The following is a 22,566-nucleotide window of genomic DNA, read 5'->3' as shown; positions in this document are numbered from 1 at the left end:
AAAGAAATCTGTAACCAAAAGAAACCAAGTACTAAAAACAGCTTAACTTGGGACCAATGAACATTGAACCAAGGAATTTCTATGGGTTTTGACTATATAAGTATCTGAAAAATCCACCAAGGCGCCATGTGTCATGAAATAATTTTCTCTGCACACCTGGGTATGTGTGAATGAAATTATTTCTGCTGAACATCCTGGCCAGAATAAAGTAATGCCTTGATTCTCTAAAAATGTTGGAGATTTTGTTTTTCCCAGTTTTGGTGACACACACTTTCTCGTAACTGGGTAAAGAACTAGCTCCATGAGCTCAGAAAGAAATAAATGACAGCCAAATAGCCTATAGGATTCTGATTCATTTATTGAATACATGACAGGTAAGACAGACTGTGTAAAATCACATGTATTATTTGTACTTTAAAAAAATTACAATAAATTACTGAATAATTAGTAAAAGCAATTTTACTAATGGCTGCTCTCCAGTGATACAGAACAGAGGAGGCAGAGAAATAAGAAGTATGTACCAGCTGTGAATACAGACCAAAAATGTCACAAAGATGAATTAACACTGAGTAGCACACCAAGTAGTGTTAAATGGGAACATCCACATGTGTCCTTCCTACCTTTAGATCCCAAATGCCAGCCAAAAGCTGGATCAAACCTTGCCTTCAGTGCAGGGTCTGCTCTGCCTGAGCAGCAGTGTCTCTTGCCTTGTCCCTGCAAGGCCACTGCTTCTGTGCTGAGATGAGTTTATCTGTAGTAACAGTATTACTTCTCCTCCCTTGGAAAACACACCCTGCTACCAGAAGGGCAACTCGTAGTTTCCTCTGGTTTTAACAGATTTAAAAGAGCACTCAGTCTCCCAGTTATTTTGTCTCTAACTGGAACGAGCTCTGGTATTGAGGTTTCCCATAAGGGGCTGATGGCAGAGCTACACTGCTCTGAATTCTTCCCCTTTAGGTACAAATGCCCTTGGACGTGCAGTAGTTTCTAAAAGCACATCCATTTTTAAACTCTCAAGAAAGGACTTTGAGCAGCAGTGGGTGGGACAGTGCTCTTGCACAAATTCCTGCCCCAAGCATTTGTGAGGGCTGACTGATCAGAGTATTCTCAGGGGTCCTCCTAAAAACTGGACCCATCACTAGCTAGTGAACGGAATGGAGTGACAGGGAATCAGCATTTATCAGTGAATGTACCAACAGGGAGAGGCCAGCAGACCAGTGTGCCACTGCCCTGGAATGCTGAGGCTGATTCACTGACTTCTATTTTAGGAACTTATTCCCTCATTATAACCATCATGGGCCCACTGAATGACACAGTATCACTTCTGCACTGAAGTCAAGGAGCTTGTGGCTTCCCAGACAAATTAAAACCAATGGCTTTCAAAGAAATAAAAAAGAAAATGCTAGAAAACCAGGTCTGCCTGAAAATTCCTGAATTCTGGAGGAGACAGTAAGTGATCATACACTATGAAAATGCCAAATCACACGTGAAAGAAACCTGCAGGTCTGAGCAATGTCTTGTGTTTAGATCTTAGGGTGCTGGGAGCACTGGGGCACATTTGCTTTATAGCTGCTGAGTCACAGAACAGCTTACAGGAACGTACAAGATTATTTATAGGTCAGAGTCCTATAGCACTTGATTACACTGCATTAGCTCTCGGACTGGCAGCCAGAGGTGAGCATGGTTTCAAGCCAGGCTGCATCTGCTGTGCAAGTTACCCAGGAACCTACAGCAAACAAGGGCAGGCAAGGAGCAGTTACTGTCTGAAATAAAACTTCATTGAAATAAAAGATAGCAAAAGGCAGACATGCATAATTTATGGTGGTAATTCTATATGTCAGGGGCTATTAGGTTCTAATGGCTCTCAAGAATGTAAATCTAATTCTCTCAGCCAGAGTACCCAAAGGAACATCTACACAAGCAGTCACTGTCAGGAGCCCCTTATCAACTGGATTCTATTGTAATTGTGTAGTAACTGGTCTCTGAATAAACAAAAAAAAACCCAAACAGAAAATACCAAACCATCCTGCCATCTGCCACACTATCTTCCTGTTTTATCTCCCAAAGACAACTCCTGCTTTCTTGAGTTCACCCTGACACAGAGGAAAGTTCATAGTCACTGGATGAACTGAACTGCCTCTCTACCTTCTTCTGATCCTTGATCTTTTGGAGAATGTTGACTTTTTTCTCAAAGTAGTTTACCAGGGCTGTTTCTGTCAGCATGGAGGCCAGGATCTGCTCAAAGGAGATGGACCAGTCAGTGTCAATGGTGCTGCCATACCTGGCAGCTGCACTGCTGCCCTCACAGCCGACCAGCACCGTGTCATCTGCGATGTCTTCACACTGCAGGGAGCCCGTGCTGACCATGGAGTAGGAAGACATGGACATATCATCTTTGGTTTCATCATCTGATAACAGCTGTAAAGGAGAGCCTTGTCCTTCCCCTGACCCATCTCCTAGAGTTTGGTTTTCCTGCTGTGTTTTTCCAGGCTGAGCATCAACGCCGGTTTTGTCCTCATGGTCAGCTTGGGGTTGCTGCTCCACTGCTGAATTCTGACTCTGTTCAGATGTTGGTGACTCTTCTTCACTCACAGGATCTTGAGTATTGCTTGCTTTGCAGTCCTCAGACTTCCTCGTGGGCCTGTTGGAGAATTTTTTTCCAACTTCCCCAATCCGCAGAAGCAGACTGGCCACAGTGGCGATGGCATGGTACAGCTCCTGCTCCACGGGGTCCTCACTGAACATGTTGTAAAGGGTCTTGCATAACTCTATGAACTGTTCCTTTAAAAAAGATGAAATAATCATGTATCAGGCTGAAAAAAGTTGTCAGTGGCAGATGAAGCAACAGGCACCACCTCAAATGACTCATTGCTTATTGCCTCCCCACCAAGTGGCAACTTACTGAACTGATTCAGAACAGTCTGACATAGACAAACTCCCCCATCTCTGTTGTGGCTAAATTGAGACACAGCTGGCAATTTAACAGTGGTGGGTTTTCTGGTGGCAGATGAACAGAGTAGTCACATATTCACTAATACTAAGAAAAACCTGAAGTTTTACCTCTATTCTGCTACTCTTCTGTGGTCAGCTTCTAAGCATTTCTGAACTAGTTTAAGTAGCACCCACTAAGGAAATTAGAGACAGAAAAGATCACACCAGTCATCTGACTCTCTCCTCTGTAACCACATTCTTCACTCTCTACCAAGCAGCTGTAACTTGAAGCAATGCAAAACCAAAAAAGCTGAACAAGTTTCTGTAACTGACAGCATATTTGAAACATCCTGCTCTGGAGGGAAAACACAGAGTGCAGTTCTTACAGGAAAAACTGGTCTGTGAGGCAGAGTGAATCCATTATGTTTGACCGGTTGATACAAAGCAGTTTGTCCATATCCACTGCAGAATTCAACAGAAATGTGTGGAATTAGAGGTTCTAAAGCTCACCAGACCAGAACAGCAAGAAAAGCTAAGGGCAAGGACTGAACATACTGGCACAATGGCTGCACATATTGCAGAATTCCACTAAGCTGCCAATGATCCAACTGGAAACCTTCGTACTCCTTTCTTACCTGGCTCATTTTGGGGAGATCCTTAATTGTTTCTTTCCTGTTCTCTTTTTCCTTGGCCCACATTCTTAGGTAATATCTGTAGTCCTGTGGACTGGTACCTTTCTCTTCTGCAAGGCAAGAACAAGCCACTAGTCAGGTGGTTTATGGTTTCATACACTTAAAAAGTAAATGCTGAGCCAACAAAAATCAGGCTTGAAGAAGGTGTTATTGACAGCCCAGGAAATCATCTACCAGGAAGGCTGCATTGTTTTCACCAGGTTTATCTGATGCAGCTCAATAGAGCAAAAAATTTAACAATGCTGCATCAGCTTGACCTCTCACAGACAAACTCTGTGAGCTGACAACTCACCCAACATGATTTACAAAAGCTGTGATCTTGGTATGTAAAAGAGTTGGAGCAGTAAGGTGTAAGGAATACTTATTCCCCAGCTCACCTCCTGCTTTACCTTGGTCTACAAGGGACACTTTGCAAGGTCTCCTTGATCAGCATGAGACAATGAACAGGACATAATATGAGAGAGACAAGATTAGAATGTGGTCTATTGAATGATGAAATTACCTTTTTCTGGACCATTCTCATTTCTCCTTCCTTTATCTTCTTGGGTTTCTAAAGAATTATGGAATTATAAAATAATTTATAGCTGATTTTCAGTAATACAATATACAAAGAACTTAAGACAACTATATATAAAAATTTAAATTATACAAGAGTACATTTAATAGAAGTTATATCTCACACTCCCATATCATGATTAGAGGAGTGAACAGAACTGAATGGAAGCATGAGGCTGATGGGATGAGCTGGATAAAGAGCCACACTCAAAAAGTGGGTTGAAGAGCTGAGGTAGAGGGGAGAGGTCTTAAAAGAAAGCATGAAAATACAGGTATGAAAGAGAGAAAAGCAGTGTGATGGCTTAAAGACAAGGATGTTCAGTCGCCCAAAGCAAGATAATGAATGGAAAATAGCCAAATCACTACTGAGCACTTATGTGATTAATGCCTACTTCTCATTATTCACTGCCTGAACTGACATTTTGGGAGCAATTTGCAGTCTAACTTCATGAACTTCACTTCTGGTTCTCTATATTGTCACTAGAACAAAGAAGAAGTCTTGGTTCAACTCAGACTGTTAAATCAGCCATCTAGCACCAAAATGCACAATTACCTCTTGTACTTACTCAGATTTTTTGGGGCATTGTTGTGTTTTGGTAAATGTTTAGCATGATTAACATACTTTGACCTCCTATCTGACAATCTCTAACGTTGAATTTTAAGAAATGCAGTAAACTAGTCTACCAACAGTTCGGCTATTCAGTGGCATGTATTCTTATTCCTTTAAACTGGGAGACTGTGGAGTAGGCACAGGGATCACCTACCCAGGCCAGCAAGCCTAACACTCCCCCCACTCTGCTCTGAGCATCTTTTTGACCACCATTTTCTAGGATGAGATGAATTCCACTGAAAGAAGCCGGACAAAACCTATTTTGACCATGGCTGAACCTCAGTAGGCAGAATATACTGGAAGATATTTAATTACTTATAGCACTTTATTAATAGTGAGAGTGTCATGAGCAAGGAGCAGCAGCAGTAATTCCAGAGTATTTACATCAGCACACTGGGCTGGCAGGTGGTTCCAGCACCACAGCCATGCTCAATGCATGCACATAATCCATGGACTGACCTTGAGACTCACAGTGCAGGCAGATATCCAGCTCTGAGACAAAAGGAGATACTTGAGCGGCAGAAAAAGGGGTTGAGGGGACAATATCCCAGATAAAACAGAAGAAAAGGCCAGACAGACAGACACAGAGAAGGAAACAAAAACAAGAAGAGAGACAATGAGACTTGCATGAAAAACCTAAATCATGGTGGGACACAGGGGCTGGTGAAAGCACACTGCTCCTCCTCAGCAGTCTGCGCCCATGCTTCAGAGCATGCTGTATCCTGCATGGAATGGGCACTGAGGAGTTTTAGCTCCAAACTTCTTCCCAATCATGCAACAAAGACAGTGAACCCAAGCACACTGGCAATCCTAACACACTGCCAGCATGAGATTATGCCTTGCACAAAATCACTGTTCAGAGCACATAGATTTATGCTGCAACTCCTGCCTGACTGAGAGGTAAAGGCAGCAGTGTTGCATTACCTTCTGCTGTCACATCCTCTGTGAAATAACTTGTGGCCTCCAAAGCAGATTCTGTCTCCTCTGGATTCAGAGCTGTATTCACAGAGAAGCAAATGTTAAAATCTCTAACTCAACAGCAGTTATGACCCACTTCATTAGCAAAACTCCTGAGGCACCCCATGTCAACTGATGTCAGAGCAGCCCATGTTCAATAGCAGCAGTACACAGAAGCAGTCACTCACCAGGAGGCAGGTGAAGTTTGTAGAGTACTTTGAGTTTTTCAGTGAGGTCACCATGGTACATCCCACCTGGCAAGAAAAAAAAAAAGGTTAAGAAAAATAGCAGTTTAATGATAAAGTATCACCCTCTGCCCAGAGGTTCAAACCAGAATGAATTCCCATACAATGACTGCTCAAAATCCTGTGCAGAATCAATAATGAAATCCACACCAGAAAGGCAAATTTTGTCCAGCTTGAGGCTTCCTGCCACCCTCCTCCTTCATGACAGTGACACCATTATCTCCTTTTATCTCTTCTTGGAAAAGGACAGACACATTTTTTGCAGCATTCCATTTTCTCCAAAAGCACCACTTACTCATTCCTGTCACAAACTCCTTGAAGTTGATGAGAGAATCCCTGTTCTCATCCAGGAGGCGGAAGAGCCGCCCTGCCAGCACAGGGGTGTGTGCCCCACAGGCCCAGGGGGTGAGGCTGATGAACAGCTCCTTGAACTGCTCCATGTCTATGCGGTACTGCTCCAGGTAGGGCAAGCTCTGGTCCCTGCGGGCAGCGGCTGCACGGTTGTTCCCCCAGTAACAGCTCATCAGGTACTTGGCCTTTGGAGGGAAAGGATTAACAGGGCAGATTATGCTACTCCACAGGAGTGGAGACTGTCACAGCTCAAGAATAGCACTGAGGAAGCAAAGAGACATTTCAGGAAACACATTATCTGCCTTGTGAGTCCTACTGTTACCTCACTACAAAATAATATAAAATGAAGGAAGAGATACGGATTTCAGGAAAAACACAAGGAATTATTTAAAGTGAAAAATACAAAACATGATTTCAGGTTTTAACAAAATGTCAGTCAGGCATTATTGAAAAGAGAACATACAAGTTTTAGAACTAAGCCTCTCTGAGTCTACAACAGAGCACAACCAACTTTGGTAGATGCAGTTGGGTAATACCATTCTTTTAAAATATATATGCTGACAAACAGAGGCAAAGCCTGTAAGTAATCTTGTCACAATTACAGATGAGGTCAATGGAAAACTTGAGAATAAAAACTGAGGTACAGTCAATCCCAGCTCCCCATTCTCAGGGCTGTATTACATTCTCTTCCATTGACTCTACAGTTTCTTTCTGAGTATCATTCAAATGCTGTGAATGCAGTTTGGCCACCTTTGGGAGAAAAAAATTAAAAATAATGAATCAGATAGTAACAGGGCCAGTCCTACTGGCACCATGTGTAACAGAATGCCACATCAGTTTCTGATAGGTCACATTAAGAATTAAAGCGAAGTCATTGCTTCCCTTTCAACTTACTTTGCTATTTGTACTGTGTGTGACAACATTTCTTCCTCACTCTTAAGGAAGGCTTCTTACCTTGAACACTACATACAGCTCTTCTAGCTCTTCCATAGAGAAACCAATGTCACCAGACACAGCTCGGACCTGCAGTTACAGATAAAACAGAGTGAACAATTTATTTCAAAACTAGAAAAATCCAATACAACTCACTGGAAAATCTGTGTAACACAGAAGAGAAGAAAACAAGTGCAAGGAGATATCACACAGAATGGAAGAAAAACACCACCATTCTAACACCCCTGGAAACCAATCAGGAAGGCAGCTTGCAGTTAAGCAGAAACTGCTGACATTTTTAGTAGTTTACTGTGCTTATTTCCTGTTTGTGCAGACCTGGCTGAGCAGATTGTGTCACTCCTCCCTCTTGTTTTTATCTTCAAATGTTTGACTTGGATGCATTAAAGAACAACAGTGAAATAAACACCCTGATGAGATTCTCCACATAGGACATGGGAGATAAGGACAATAAAAATGAACACTCCCCTCCAGCCATGAACCCTTCAGTAAAATTCCCTAGTGCACTCTCTAACTGGCAGTAAAAATAATTATCTGTTACCCATCTTTTCTCAAATATTCCAGGCAAGCAGTAAAACAGACAGCACTAGGCATAGGAGAGTATGTCAAAGCCTACAGGTGTTTTTTATCTCCCTCCATACCAAACATCTCATTCAATCATTCTTTCAGTCACTTAAAACTTGGTCTGCTACAGCACAAAATTTCTCAATGCTCACAGCAAAACACCTTCCATGACTTGTGCCATTTGGTAGCTCATTCAATCTGGAAGTCACATACCACACTCTTCTTGGCTGTATCCTCCAGAGACTGGATCACTTTCAGCCTTTGTTTGAAACGCATTTGTTCAATGTCATCTGCCTTCAGATTGCCAAATTTCTACAAGGAAGCAGATCAGGTCAACATCATCTCCTGAAGAGAGAACAATCCATCTTCAATTACACATTATTTAACAAGTGTACTATCCCCTCAGAGATGACCTAAACCCACTAGAAGTCTTTTACCAGCAGTGAGATGAGAAAAAACTTGAGCTCTATTCCCTATTCACTCCTGTCCTGCAAGAGAAGCAATTCAGAGTTCATGAGAAATCCAACATCAGAGGTCTCCACAGAAAAAGGATCTGTCAGGACTGACAGAAATACAGGTCCTGTACTGTGGCAGAGATAAGAGAACTGACAGGCTGCCATTCCTTCCAGCCCTGTCACTTTTTCCTCTAGGACCCACATGAGATTCAGCCAGAAACACCACAGTCAAGAAGCTTTTCTATGGACTAGGTCAGACAAGTAATATGAATTCAGTGACACACTTTTATAAAAAGAAAAAAGAAGAACCAACAGAGATGGCAGATTTGAAGAAGCAAACAAAACACCCAGGAAAATGACAGCTGCCTGACTGTAAACAACCAGAAGGGGACTGGGTGAAAAACAAGATAAAGAGAGAAATGAATCCACTCTTAGCAGAGAAGAACTGCCAAACATCAGCTCTTTCACCTGTGTTCTTTCCATCATTCAGAATCAAACTTCTCATGACTTTGTTCTCAGTATGAATTGTGAGGAACACCTATATAAGTGCAGAGATATTTTAACTGCATTGGCACCATTCTGGGGTCACCTTCCTATTACTATAATGTGGTTTGCAGAACAGGATTCCTATGCACGTGAACTGGGATTCTTCCATGTTTCTGCAGAGTACTTCACAATTTTTACCCAGAATTTCCCTCCTTAATTCCTTAACGTTGACAATCCTCAAATAGAAGTAATAGTGGAGACTTCTTTGACAAAGCAGGAAGAAATCTCTATTCTGTAACTTCTTCCTTATTTGCAGGCTTCATTTTAGTCCCTCTGGTGTTGGGCAGACTCTTTGTAATCCGCAACAGCCAACAGTGTCAGCTTCTACTCATACCAAGTAGGTGGAACAGTGGCTTCAGCCTGCACTCTTAAGCATCTCAATCTATGAACATTGCTCAGATTTTGGTGGTACAAAGCATAAAATGGGAGAGAAAAAAATTTCTTGGGCAAAATCCAAGCCAGAACTTTACCTCATATGAAGTTTTGATGAGTTCAAAAATGTCAATTTCAAGTGGGGGGTCATCTCCACTGGTCAACAGTGCATGCAAGTGGGGAATAGGGGGAGAGACACTCTGTCTGTTAACTACGTTGTCCAAATATCTGTGGACAAAAACAAGAACAGATGCAAGATACAGGATTAGTGTCCAGGAAAATAAACAAATCCTGTATACATTACTTCCAACTTGTTTGTATCACTAATCTAAACCAGAAGGAGACTGTAATTTTTCCCATCTGATCTGCAATGCTGCCATCAATGTACCTGGAGTAAAGTTGGTATTCACCCTATTTTGGGGCTATTTACCCTTTTAAAAGTGGGCTTCTAGTCATATGCTGAAGATTTTGCTGCACACAGAAGAGATTCCCATTTCAAACAAGAAAATCTTACATTTACTAGACTTGAGAGATATTTGCTTGATAACGTTTTATGTTTCTAGATCATGAGTCCTGCCAGAATCTGTTCTAAATAGTAATGCAGAATTAATACGTCAATTTCAAATAAACAACCTTTAAGAATTCAAATTCAAACTGAGATGCAGGAATTTATTATGCTGCAAAACAGCTCCAGAAGCATGGGATTCCTCCATAATTGATCCAACAATTAATTTCAGCTGTTGCAGAAAGCAGTAACAAACCTCTCTGGAGCACAAGTTTCATCCTATGGTGTTACTGTGACCTGCTGTTAGGTAGAAAGAGATGGTGACTAAAAGGCCACCATTACTATTCTGTTAGAAAGAAGAACAATTATGGTACCTGCCCAAAATAGTCATGGCTTCACCTTCATCACAGCACTGTAGTAACTTCTCCATGTTGGCATCAAGTATGGCCAATGACACCTGCAGAATAAACTTGATTCCCTCGTAGAAAAAACAGTCGACAATGACTACAGCACTCTCAAAGGGCATCACACTCAGGAATAGAGTGAGAAACCAGGAAAGGGATATGGTGGAGATCACTCCCAGGTCCTGCATCTTTTCTGACAGCTGTGGAAGATACTCTCGTGTAAGTTCTTCAAAGATGCCTTGGTCCACCAATGCACCTGAAACAGACAAATAAAACAATGGTAAAACTCAAAATGGTGATGTCATGTACCAAGCTAAGCAATTATTAGACAAAACAGTATGAATTCACTGAATTTCATATAGGCCTCTGAACATAGTAACTAAAATGAAGACATTAATTTATTTCTGTTCTCAATAAAACAAACATATTTAGATGGAGACTATTCCTACATTGCAGAGCATGCAGACACAGAACCTCTCATTCATCTGTGCATTTTCCCTGAATGGAGGGGTGGAGGATTACTGATATTATGGTATTTACATCAAACTATACTCTTTTATACAAACCAACTTTAAAAGCTCATGAAATGGTGCTTTCACTAACCTTTCCTGGCAGGCTGTTCCAAAGATTTAACACATCATTCAGATGCATTCAGATAGGGAAAACTAAAACTCAGTAATGTTCTTCTAGATATTCCTCCTTACTGCTAATGATCCCTCCTGATACCAATTTCTGGTGACTTCAACTTCCTTGTTACTACAAGGTAGAACTACTACCTTGGAGGCCTCAAGTGTCTCTTCCTTTGTCTCCATCACACCCCTGCCACTTTAAAAGGAACAGAGTTGCATTTCATTGTCTTTTAAATGCATCACATTTAATTAATTCTGAACAAAAAAGTGTTCCTGGGAGATGCTGGTGCAACCACAGCTGAAAATCCAGGCTTTAGCAGGAATCTGACAAGGACTCACCCACTACTCTTGTGTTGTAGTAATCTGGCAACATCCGCTCGCACAAAGCCACCAGGAGCCAGAAAGCCTCTTCCTCATTGCAGTACAGCAGCAGCACTGAGGTGACAATGTTCATGGCCTAGGAGCCAGCAGCAAACACACAGAAACAGGGGAAGAACATGGAGGTCTTCATGAAAACTCTGCTATTACAGACCAACTAAACTTAAAAGCATGAATACAGCAAACTGTCACTGAGTCACATCTGTTTCCAGCTTCTACTAGTATCTGAGTCAATAGATGACCTTAAGTCAATTTTTCTTCCTGTTTTCAGTTCCTCTGTTCATGAGGCAGCAAATAATTTGATGACCTTTTGTCACGCATTTTCAGTAAACAACATGAACAAGAATAATTTTCAAAGTCTTCATAAAAATCCTTGTAAGAATTTGGCCATAACAGAACAACATAATGAGAACCTGTAACATCATAGCAATACACAAAATGAACCTGAATTTCCAGCAAGTTGTTTCACAAACCAGCAAATGGCTTCATTTTCAATAGACTGTCCATGTACATCGTCACTTACTTAACTGCTACTTTTAATAAAACCAGATGTTTTTGCTGAACTATGGAAAGCTCTGTCAGGAAAACTATTAAACACTCTGACATTACATCTAACAGCACTGTGAAAAGTCTATTTAAATACTATGTTCAAAGCATATTTAAGAGATGATGCAGCATAACTTCTTTCCTACTTTGTCACTACTACATATACAGCATGAAGGAAAAGCTTGAAACTGAACAAAAAACTACAGAAAAAGTCCAAGTCAATCATGGTCACTGTGTAGGACTAACAAGTCTAAGACTTTGTTCCTACCTGACAGTACCCAATTGTTGGATTTCTGAATGCATAAGCTGTTAAGACTCTCCGGAGGGCAGCAATTCCCAACTCGTTCTGGAAGGCAGGATGTTCTGGCATAGAGCGGTGCAGATCTCTCTCAATTTCCTCAGTAGCGAGATTGTACCTTCCCATCGACTTTTCCACAAGATTTGCGTAGTAACCAGGATGAGTCACCATCTCATTCCAAGCCCCTGAAATGACAAACAAGCATTGCTTTACCTCTGGTGCTTTGAAACACAGATTTTATTCCCAGTTTCAGAGATGCCAAGAAGCATTGCATGAACTCATGAACTACAAATAGATGTGAAAATATAGCAACATCTCATTGTTAAATCATGTTAGAGTTTAGGTTCCAACACTGAAACACAGACAAAGGAGGCCAAACAACTACTAGGATAATAAAGCCACCACAAAGTATCATTCAGATGGAATTAATCTGTCATTAATTTCTTCTGAAATGAGCTAAGATTCATACCTTTTCCTTTGAGATGTGCAGAAAGCTTACTCCTGCTGTCAAAATACGCAGCACAACATCCTACCTGAGAAAAGGAGCCACAGCTCTCCACGGAGATTCTCTGGGATTCCTTTCTGTACCAGCTCCCTTGTCTTGGCAGTGCGGTACATACACATCCCTCGCCCATATTCAAAGAAATGAATGTTCCAAGACTCTTCCTTCATCTTCTCCTTTGCCTTCATAAAAAAAAAAGAATATGGCTATTTTAGAAGATTATTGCATTTTTATGTTTGTAGGACACGTGATTTCTGGGTATACTCAGGCCTGCACTTTACAGGAAAAATACATTGTGACATTTAAAACCTCTCTTCTTTCTGCTGAAGAAAAGAGTGTATATAATAATTTACCCTGTTCTAAATGACTTATGACCTTGCTTAAAGTCAAGTCTTCACAACTACACCTTGCAAATCTCCACATAAATGCAAGCAGAACCACGGATCACGATGATTAACTAGCAAGCAGAGATACAAGTTGCCTGCTTTCTTGCTCTGAAGAAAAGTTGTTCTTCACAGCCATGAATTCACATCCCAGAACACTGGTAACATTAATTTCTCAGCCTCTGATCAAGTATCTCAGGTATGTCAGTGCATACAGTGTAAGCTGACAGTAAAGATACCAAATGCAGCACTACCTCTGTGACACACACAGCACTGATACTGAGCAGGGATAAAAAACGTTTCCATTCTAGAGTAGGCCAGGAAATCACAACCTACTGCAAACTATTTAAAGTTAATTGTTTTATATAAACATATTATTTACCCCTTTGGGTCCAGAGAGCTCCTCAGAATTCCTCCTGAACAGTTTGAGCAGTCCCTGCGAGGCTGTTGGCACCTGCCCAGCACAGAAGCTGACAGGTCGATGGCTGAGAGCAGACGTGGGGCTGACAGCCAGGGGGCTGCTGGAAGGCAGCTCTGGAACCTCCTGGACAAGAGAACAGAAAATGTCTGAGGTCATGTTCTCTCCTCTGCTCATGGCCTGAGACAGCACTGGCAAACACACTGTAAGGAGCATTGCTCTGAGAAGTTGATAAAGTTCCTGTCAGCTATTTCCTTAGTACCTCGCTGCTGGGATCAGCCATGTTCCACTTCCATTCCCTGTCGATGCCACACGGCTTCTTGGATGGTGTTCTCTGCAGGAAGTCAGAGATCCTCTGTACCAAGAAATCCCGGTCTTTCAGATTGGCAAAGAAGAAGGTCATTTTACTTTTAGTACTGATGGACAGAGGGCTGGGCAAGACACTGGAACTATCTGCTTTCTCAACTATTGTCACCTAGAACACAAAGACAAGGGCCATTTGGATCTGGCATGTTTTCCTTTATCCATAAAGCACAGCACAAAAGACAGAAGGACATGAAAGAGAAGAGAGGTCTGTAGTCTTAACATATAGCTGAGAAATTCCCACCTCCCTGAGAGGAATGATGAGATGACAGGCCTCCTCTGCCCTGCTGGCAAAACAGATGTAGTTGTTGGAAACAAACATCTGGCCAGGAATATGCATCTTGTTGAATGGCGTCCACAAGGTACAATCTGTATGTCCATCCAGGCATTCATCCTTGGGCAGCCGGAAAGTGGCACGGTAGCACTCATTTTTGGCTCGAGCATCCAGGTCTCTGGGGAAAAGTAAGGGTAGTATCCTGAAGCTTTCTTACTCACTTGAAAAACCCACTCAAACACTAATGTCAAATGTTCATTCCAGTCACAACCTTCAGACTGTGCTGTGTATTCTTAGTATTCCTTTCGCTAACTGAGATGCCACCCCTCCTCTGACTCCTCTTTCAGCCTTCAGACATGCCTCCCTGATAAGGTATGCCCTGCAATACAAGATAAAATATGCAAGTGCATCTACAAAACTGAAATGTTACATCAGATCCTGAAACTGCAGAGAACAGTCCCCAGTGGGAGGACTTACTACAATACAAATCTGTTTCCTTTTATAAATCTTTAACTTCAGACAAAGGAGTTGGTGTAATTTTTTTCCTTCACTTTTTTTTTTACATATGAATTTCAGCAGTTTCTAGTTGAAAATTCCTTCTGAGAGTGCCTAGCCATGCATGAGAAAGACATGAGGGTGTGTGTGAATTCAGCTCCAAATTGGGATGGGGAGAACAAGCAGAAGGTTAATGACTGAAGTAAGTGATGCAGCCCCTAGAGTGAGAAAACCCCTGCAGCACCTGGGAGCTACAAAATAATACAGATTTATTTTTATAATTACCTATTACCTGTCTTCTTTTCTCACTGCTGGGAACATACCTTTTTAATGCAGAGATGTTCTTAAGAGGCCTTCTGGGCTTTGGAAGAGACTTGTCCTGGAGGAAGCTTTCATTATCCAGCAGCTGCCGCATTGCAATGTTGGCCAACTGCTCCATCAGCTTGAACGTCTCATTGATGTTGAGAAACATGGAAAAATAGAGTTCACTGTCCCTCGTGCTTACTTTAATGCACTCAGGGAACAGCAGGGTAGCATTTTTTTCTAGCTGGGTTACATCCACCCACTGGATCACCAGTGTAACTGAGGAAAAGAATTTAAAAAATACTATTATTGCAATGGAGGCAAAACAATAACCAATGAGAAACGAAGGTCAAGCAGCCTGCAAGCTCTCAGTGAAGCAGCATTTTTTCCCCCCCTCTTACACATGGGCAGATCTTTTCTTCACACTTTTACTGGGTTCTCCAAAAATACTTGGAAATAATCTTTGGGATTAACTAGACCAGAAATAAGGCAGTTCCAAAAGGACTATCTCCCATCCAATAAATGCTTTCAACTACAATTACTGAAGTTTTCATTCTTTCTTTCCAGCAAATTAGCTTTGTACTCAGGAGTTCAGGCTTTGAAAATACTGGGTCCTGGCAGGTGTTCCACATAAAACTCACCAAGGTAAAAATACTGCTTGGCTCTCTAACCCAGTCTAACTCGTAAAAAGTAATCCAGTTTCAGTAAAACAGATGTACAACTTGAGAAATGTTTTAAAAAATGACTCCGGCATTCAGTCTAAACAGCACTGAAGTGCCCATGAGAGCAAGAACTGATTTAGGTGCTGAGCCACTCAGAGCTCAATGATTCCTAAAAGGAAAAAAACCTGTCAGCTTGAAAATGAGATCACACAAAAGATAACTGCACCGAAAAGATCATGGAAAATGATAGAAACACAACTTGCAGGCTCATAACTCACCCTCTTTGCCCAGCAGGAAGGAGTAGAAACAGAGGTGGTTGACAGTGAGGTACAGCCAGCCCTGCCTGGGGACACGTCCCTTCCAATAGCTGCAGGAATAATAATTGACCAATTTCTCCACCTCGGGCATCCCAAACTGCTTCCTCATCTTCAGTTCAGCCTCTTTGAATTTACCTGGATCCTCTTCACTCTGGGGCTGCTCATTCTTGTTCTCCTCAGCAATAATGCCCTGAAAGGACATGGGAGGAGAGAGGAAAAACAGAAGTGAAGGTGCCTGCTGACAGAAATAGTGTACAAAGCACAGGGTCACAGCAGCAATCTGGAAGGCACAAAGGAACAGGACATAGCACTTATCCTGGTTCCCTATTATTGTCAGAAACAGCAAAGACACGCAAAAAGGGCAGTCAGATACTGTGGGAATCTGGGACCTGGGATCCACTCCTGAACGTATGCCACAAGCACTCATGTTTAATGTTTGACTGAGTTCCTCATGGTTGGCCTGGGAACACTTGGAACACCCTGCAGGAGAACTGAGTCAGTACAGTCTCTTTTCACTTGTACACATGCTTCTTCAACTGGAAGAAGATCATCTACCAGGAAGGGCAGAACTCTGCAGTCTGTCAGATCTTGACTGGCCAGAAGGAAAAACAAATGACCACGATCTCTCTCATGCACAGATACACATGGAAAATACTTTAAAGAATTTGACAGGAGAGCTGAAAAAGATCCAACTTCCTGCAGTTCAATAAAGAACTGTATAAGTTGCTGCTCCAGAGGATTTGTGGGCTGGGAATCTGAAGTGTGTTAACTGCAAAACCAGCAGACACCTGACTCCAAAGTCAGTGGAAGTTGGGTGCAGCTTCTTTACAACCCAGGTGCCTTTCAGACCACTGGCAGGGCAAGTATATTGCCTGCAAACTGGAATTCTGTCTCCCCCGTTTGTTGCTAGATGAACTCTTGTTAAACCATTCTCCCTGCATCAAAGGCATAACTGGCAACGATTTTAAAGAGGTATTATATTTGGATTAGTAGGAACATCCTAAGCAGGCTGTTCCTTGAGATCTACTGTATTTGTTCATTATTTGCTCTGACTGTGACCTGATGTTGACAATGCTGTTTGTGTTCCATGACACTTCCATACCTATGTATGACTGAACAGGATAAAAAATTATTACAACTACCTCCCCATCCTTTCTCAAAATCTGGAAGTGCTTCATGGAAGGAATGATACATGTCACTTACATGTATCTTGCCCTTGACAAAAGTGGTGATATCTTCTTCGTTGTCAAAGATGGACAGAGTCTGCAGTAAGTTATTCTCCAGCCATTCCCAATGCTTTGTGATCTCTTTACGAGATGATCCTAATTGAAGGGGAGAAAGATGATGCCAAGAGCAAAGAAAAAAATTAGAACAGTGTATTTTTTTCCTCCAAGTTCACAGCAGGAAACTAATAATTACTGAACAGTGATTAGGATAAATCAGACACACCAAGTGTGTACATGTCAAGGATATTTTATGTACACCAATGTTATGTTTCTAATAAAATGTCTCCATTGTCACCAAGGATACTCAGCACAAAACCAACAGATCATTTTGTTTGCCAGTGCACACTAAACACAGCCTTTTTCCCAGACAAAAAGCATTCCTATGTTCCTGTAAAGAAACACTCTTTTAATTACTGGAATTCTAGAACAAAAATAATAAACTACCAGACGAACCTCAAAACTGGAACAAATTTCAGAACAGGAATTTTTTAACACCTACATAGAGGTTCCATTTCTAAAAGCAATGGTGGGCAGGGAGCATACAAATCAAAAAGCAACCAAAATATTTATATCAAAAAGTTCTCTGCTTTCTTAAATAAAAACTTTTCAGCAAACTTTCTATCCAACAGTTAGTTGTCTTTAACCATACAGTCTACAACAAAAAAACAATTTAAAGAACTTTTCTTTAAAAAGTTGCCTTAATTTCCATTCATTATTTCAAATATTTGTCTTTTCTTCCTCTCTGTTGATAGCTATCACTGTATTGTAGACAGAAAAAAAAGAAGAGAAAAAAATTGCAGGTTTTTATAACAAGGTGAAAAACATTGTTAAATGCAGATGAAAAGAAATCTTTTAAAATGCAAGTCAAAGACATTTTTAAATTTCTCTTTGCCATATTCCAGTAAATTTACCTTCTAGTTTCATACTTAAGCAGTGGGATATCCAAAAACGTTAACATCATGTCTGCCACTACTCAGTTTCTCTATGAGTACATTTTACCACTCTGTCTAATTAATGATGGAAAAGAAGAAAAACAAATGACACAAACAGTTCCCTGGGAGGCAGCTTCAGCCATGAAATCCTCTTCACATTTGTAGTTGGACACCAAACCATAAAAACCCAGTGCCAGCTAATCTGAGAATAAAACTAGAAGCAAATGAGCTATCCTGTCTGAAAGGACTGCAGGGATATGAATTTGGGTTTATATGTATGGCCCAATGTGCTCAACAACAAAAGTTTGCTCTGTTGCCTCTGTGTATAAATTTACTTGACATCTACCGCAGCATCTGACAATGTTTCTAAAGCATAAATGATTTTGAGTAATACAAAATGGTTTATTTTAAAGGCATAGAACTATCAATTATAGGATGCTTTGACTGTGAAAAAAACCCCACAGGTTCAGTAACAACAGCAGTGGAATAAAGTGTGTGTCCTGCTTTGTTTCATGAGCTGCATCTCTTACTAAGTGACAGCAGCCCAATTGCTAAAATAAGCCTGGCCTCACTAACTGACATCTTTGTAAGAATAACATTAGAATGACATACATGAAGGAGTCAAAGTTTGTGATTCCTATTAGGAGGAAATAAGAAAGAAGAAAAGAAGAACAAAGAATTAAAACAAAGCAATGAGAACAAAGTGCTGAAGAGCTGAAGCTTTATGTGTGACCAGATTGCTGTCCACTAGTATTTACACACAGTGAACTGTAAATAATATATTTACATTTTTCAACTAGAGAGCAGTATACATTTTGTAACTTTTAAGGAATGCCAGTACTCTTACTTTGACAGCAGAATGAGAACTAGATATGACAAAAAAAAAATACTTTGGATGAAGAGAACATATTTACTCCAGTACAATCATTTATCAAACTCCACTTGGGTGTTACCCTGCCCATCTTACTTCTACATGCTGCATTGCTTAAAAGTAACTGAGATACAGAGGGTATCAACTAAAACACTCCTGAAATTGAACAAAAATAACTTACTGAGTTTCAAGATACCATAAAATTATAGATCTGCACTAAATATTCTCCTTTTTTCTATGCAGTTCCTGATCTGCCATTTTGTTTTCTGTCTTTCTTGATTTTCTGCCTCCACCCTCCTTAAAGGGGAACCTGTGTTTCTGTGAAACACAGCAACATCTAAACATCTCTGCAGAATCTGAGTAGCTCTGCAAGGGAGAATACTGTGTTGGTTGCCTGGGGAGAGGGTGGGAAGAGGAAAAACAAGACATGAGCCTCTGTGGGCCTAGCAAATGATTCCTTTGTGATCAGATTTTATGTCTCCATTACAAAGTGAGAAGTGAAGGTTCTTATTGTAAACAAAGTTGGTCTAACAAGTATCTCTGGAGATATTTCCTCTTTAGAAAGCATTAGGACCTAAAGCTTTAATCAAAGTTGACAAACAGGCATCAGATGGTTGCATTATGATATCCTAAAATAGTAGTTACATTTCTCAAGTAAAAGAGGCCAAGGATCCTTGATGTTAAAAAAAATACTATTCTAGTCCATTTTACAGATCTATATACAAATCTATTCCAGGCCAGAAATAATAGAAAAAACATAAACTGGACCAAGAGATTTCCCAAAATACCTCTGGTACTTTGAACAATGTTACAAGTTCCCATCTTGTGCCATACTCCTGGTAAGCAGCAGCACAATATCCATCATCCCACCAAAATCAGCATATGTTGTTCTCTGCACAATCTCACTACAACCTTGCAAATACAAGGTACATCTTGGAGAAAGAAAATTCCTAACATCTTCAGAAAACAGAAGCTTTTGCAGACTTCCCAGTTCCTCAATTATAGTTTAAACAACACTGAGTTTTGTAATTTCTGGAATCTTCCACTACACCACCAGAAGCTCTTGGAAGTGTTCTGAGCAGTCACAGGATACTCCTATGTGGGATAACTGGTCATATGAAGCAAAAAGACAAGAGAATAACTCAAATCCAAGAGTCACATACCACAGGCCACTGCCCAGTACACTTGAGAGTCCTGAGTCTGGTGCAGAATCCGGTATGGGGCAACTCTGGCACTGGAATCCAAAACCACGTCTAGTGTTCCCACAAGGAGACCTAGGCAGCAAACAGACAAAAATTACAGCAGTGTAATACCAAAACAAAGAACTGGGTTAAGCAAAACCACAGGATGATCACTGCAGAGAATGCTGATGTTCACAGTCTGTGAGCAGTTGTGATGGAAGAGCTGCTGCACTTCGTTGAGAAAATGGAGATGCACATGCAGTCACTGCAGGTAAATTACCTAAACACCAACTGCAGCCTGTCCCATTGGTAATGGACAAAGTTTATATGACAATTAAATGCCTACTAAGCCTCATTATAGTCTCTCACATTCACAGTAGAGTTTTCTAATGAAAGTGAAATGTGTTTTCCTCTGTGGGGTTTCTGCTTCTAATAGTGATTTTTAAGCCTACCAAGCTAAAAGACACAAGAGCTTCAAACACTGTATTTTTCAGAATCACCAATGCCAAAAGTAGATAACTTGTCCAAATGGAATCAAGCAGATCTAGAAACACTGGTGCTCACAGGTTTGAAAGATGCTTCCAGAAGTACTTTGATTAAACAAAGATGTCAGCAACTCAAAATTTGGTAATACAGAAGTCAAAATATTTTTATATGATGTTAAATAAGAAAGGAGACACTTCCAGAGTAAATATTGATGGACCAGACTTTGTAAAGCAAATCAATTTACTTCAATGAAGACTTTATTTCAGTTAGGTAAAGCAGACATCTAAGACGATTATTTGCTTTGTTATTCTAGACAATGCATTATGAGCATCTTTAATGCAAATTAACTTTGCAACACACTCATGATTAAAAGTTCCCTAGTATTAGAACTTGGAGAGGGAACATGGTTGCTCTGACTTTGTGAGAGGTCAGGTTTCAATTGCCAGCTCTCATGGTTTGGGTAAGCCTGTGCAAACAGTACTCATCCATATCTCATTCCTTATCAAGAAACATGCCACTTCCTCTCCCTTATCTCTCTTGGCTATCTATGTAGCAATTAACATAATAACAAATGAAGAAATTAAGAATGTACCACTGATTGTCCTTGCAGTGAAACATCACCCACAGCAAGCCCATGTGACAAACCTAAACCAAACACGTATGTAACCAGCACAGCAGGACCTGTTTGGGCTCTGGGCTTCTTGCATAATTAAAAGTTAATTTTGAATCTTTCATATGACAATACTGAACATGTCAAATATTGACACACAGACCGGTAATGAGATGTTCAGCAACTTGACAGCAACTCAAACAGCTTTCCAGCTCAGCTGAACATCCCACTCTAACTCTGGGATGTCACTGCAACTGCACAGCTCCTTAAGGACACGTGGCTTTTAACCTGCAGGAGCTCTGAAGAACACTCACTGAGCCACACTAGCTGGGAAAGGAAGCACAGCTCAAAGCTTCAAGGCATCAGGGACACATCAGTTTAAATGTTCCCAGAATAGCACCAGGCACCAGTTTTTTTGGAAAAAAATGGAAAATTGTAGAATACAAGTACAGGTACAAGTACAATGTGCAAAACAGCACAAGGGAAGCGACATCAAACAGCGCAGTTCAAAATAATTTTGATCACTGTTAAAAGATGAAATATGCTAACGATGTTTAACAGCTGCACCGTTTCTGTAATTAGTTTGTTTAAAAGGGCTAATATATGACAGTCGCTATGTGTAATTGACAAAAGTAAAATTCACATCTTTGTAATTCACATTTAATAACTGAAAGCATTCTGCACATAAGTGGGGTTTTTAAAAGTGAGGGGATTTGTTGTTGTTAACATCGTGCTTTGGTGAGAGTCATGTTATTTTAGCAGTTTATGTCACAAACACGGCTGTCCCCCGCACACAGGGGTATTTTCCAGTGGGCTGCACCCACACAGCTTCACCCCCAGCCCATATACAGCACAACTTCTACTGCTAAACCACGTCTTACTGTCATCCTCTGCATCTTGAAAAAGCACACACACAAAATATGCAAATAAACCACCTTAATAATTCAAAGCAACGCGAGCAGGGCTGAGAAGCCATTTTTGACAAGAAAAGAAGACGATCCCGGCACCCCGTCAGTTCTGTGTCCTCCCCGGCAGCAGCTGCCCGGGCCTGACCGCTGACAGCGCCGGCCGGGGGCGGACACGGGCCCCGGGCGGGCACCGCGCCCGAGGGGCTCCGGGCTCACACACAGCGAGGAGACGGGCGGAACGCGCCTTTCTCCCCCCGCCGGGCCCTCCCAGCCCCCGCCCCGCGCTCACGGACCCCGGGCCGAGCCAGAGCCTCCCCGCGGCCCCGCCGCGCCTCACCCGTGAGGCCGCCCCCTTTGCCGTGTCCCCGCCGGCGCTGGAGCAGGAAGAAGGGGTTGGCGCGCTCGGTGACCCACAGCGCGCCGGCCAGCAGCACCTCCTCGGGGCCCAGCCACATCGCGGCGGGGCTGCGGAGCGGAGCGGCCCGCGGGGCTGGGCCGGCCCGGCCGGGGCGGGAGCGGCGCGGGGAGAGCGGCCGGGCCGGGTCACGGGGCCCACGCTGCGGCCGCCGTCACCGCGCCCTCTGGCGGCCCGGCCCCCTCCGTGCCGCCGCAGCGCTGAGGTCGCGGGTTCGAGCCCCGTGTCCGG

General features: G+C 41.8%; 1 protein-coding gene across 3 annotated transcripts; it reads right to left on the bottom strand.

Annotated features, from left to right (window-relative positions):
- Positions 1 to 340: 340 nt before the first annotated feature.
- On the bottom strand, positions 341 to 22,432 carry TBC1D9B (TBC1 domain family member 9B). 3 transcript variants are annotated; one of them, XM_014253200.2, is made up of 22 exons: positions 22,258 to 22,432; positions 19,899 to 20,009; positions 16,910 to 17,028; positions 15,668 to 15,896; positions 14,748 to 15,006; positions 13,900 to 14,107; positions 13,555 to 13,767; positions 13,257 to 13,418; positions 12,523 to 12,673; positions 11,960 to 12,174; positions 11,107 to 11,224; positions 10,109 to 10,394; positions 9,328 to 9,457; positions 8,070 to 8,168; positions 7,296 to 7,364; positions 6,286 to 6,526; positions 5,934 to 5,999; positions 5,713 to 5,784; positions 5,248 to 5,298; positions 4,126 to 4,173; positions 3,567 to 3,673; positions 341 to 2,781 (listed from the first exon to the last, which is right to left on the bottom strand). In XM_014253200.2, the coding sequence occupies exons 1-22, from the start codon at positions 22,373 to 22,375 to the stop codon at positions 2,089 to 2,091; spliced, it is 3,765 nt and encodes a 1,254-aa protein (XP_014108675.1). In that variant the 5' UTR covers positions 22,376 to 22,432; the 3' UTR covers positions 341 to 2,088. The 3 variants fall into 3 exon arrangements, with proteins under 3 accessions (XP_014108675.1, XP_014108676.1, XP_005523621.1); XM_014253201.2 differs by having other exon boundaries at positions 5,248 to 5,280; XM_005523564.3 differs by lacking the exon at positions 5,248 to 5,298.
- Between the last annotated feature and the right edge of the window lie 134 nt (positions 22,433 to 22,566).

This window comes from Pseudopodoces humilis, chromosome 17 (assembly GCF_049639895.1).
Source record: "Pseudopodoces humilis isolate 2021_Gansu_Grassland_sample_001 chromosome 17, ASM4963989v1, whole genome shotgun sequence".
Classification (NCBI taxonomy): domain Eukaryota; kingdom Metazoa; phylum Chordata; class Aves; order Passeriformes; family Paridae; genus Pseudopodoces; species Pseudopodoces humilis.
The sequence above is the reverse complement of the archived record's forward strand: the minus strand, read 5'-3'. Positions and strand labels throughout refer to the sequence as shown.

Bases quoted from the DNA above. Each gene is read 5' to 3' on its own strand.
- TBC1D9B (XM_014253200.2), bottom strand. From the start codon at position 22,375: ATGTGGCTGGGCCCCGAGGAGGTGCTGCTGGCCGGCGCGCTGTGGGTC. The intron at 6,000-6,285 runs GTAAGTGGTGCT...TTTTCTTGCCAG, and splicing joins GGAGTTTGTGACAGGAATGA to GTGGGATGTACCATGGTGAC. The intron at 3,674-4,125 runs GTAATTTCATCA...CTTGCCTTGCAG, and splicing joins TGAGAATGGTCCAGAAAAAG to AAGAGAAAGGTACCAGTCCA.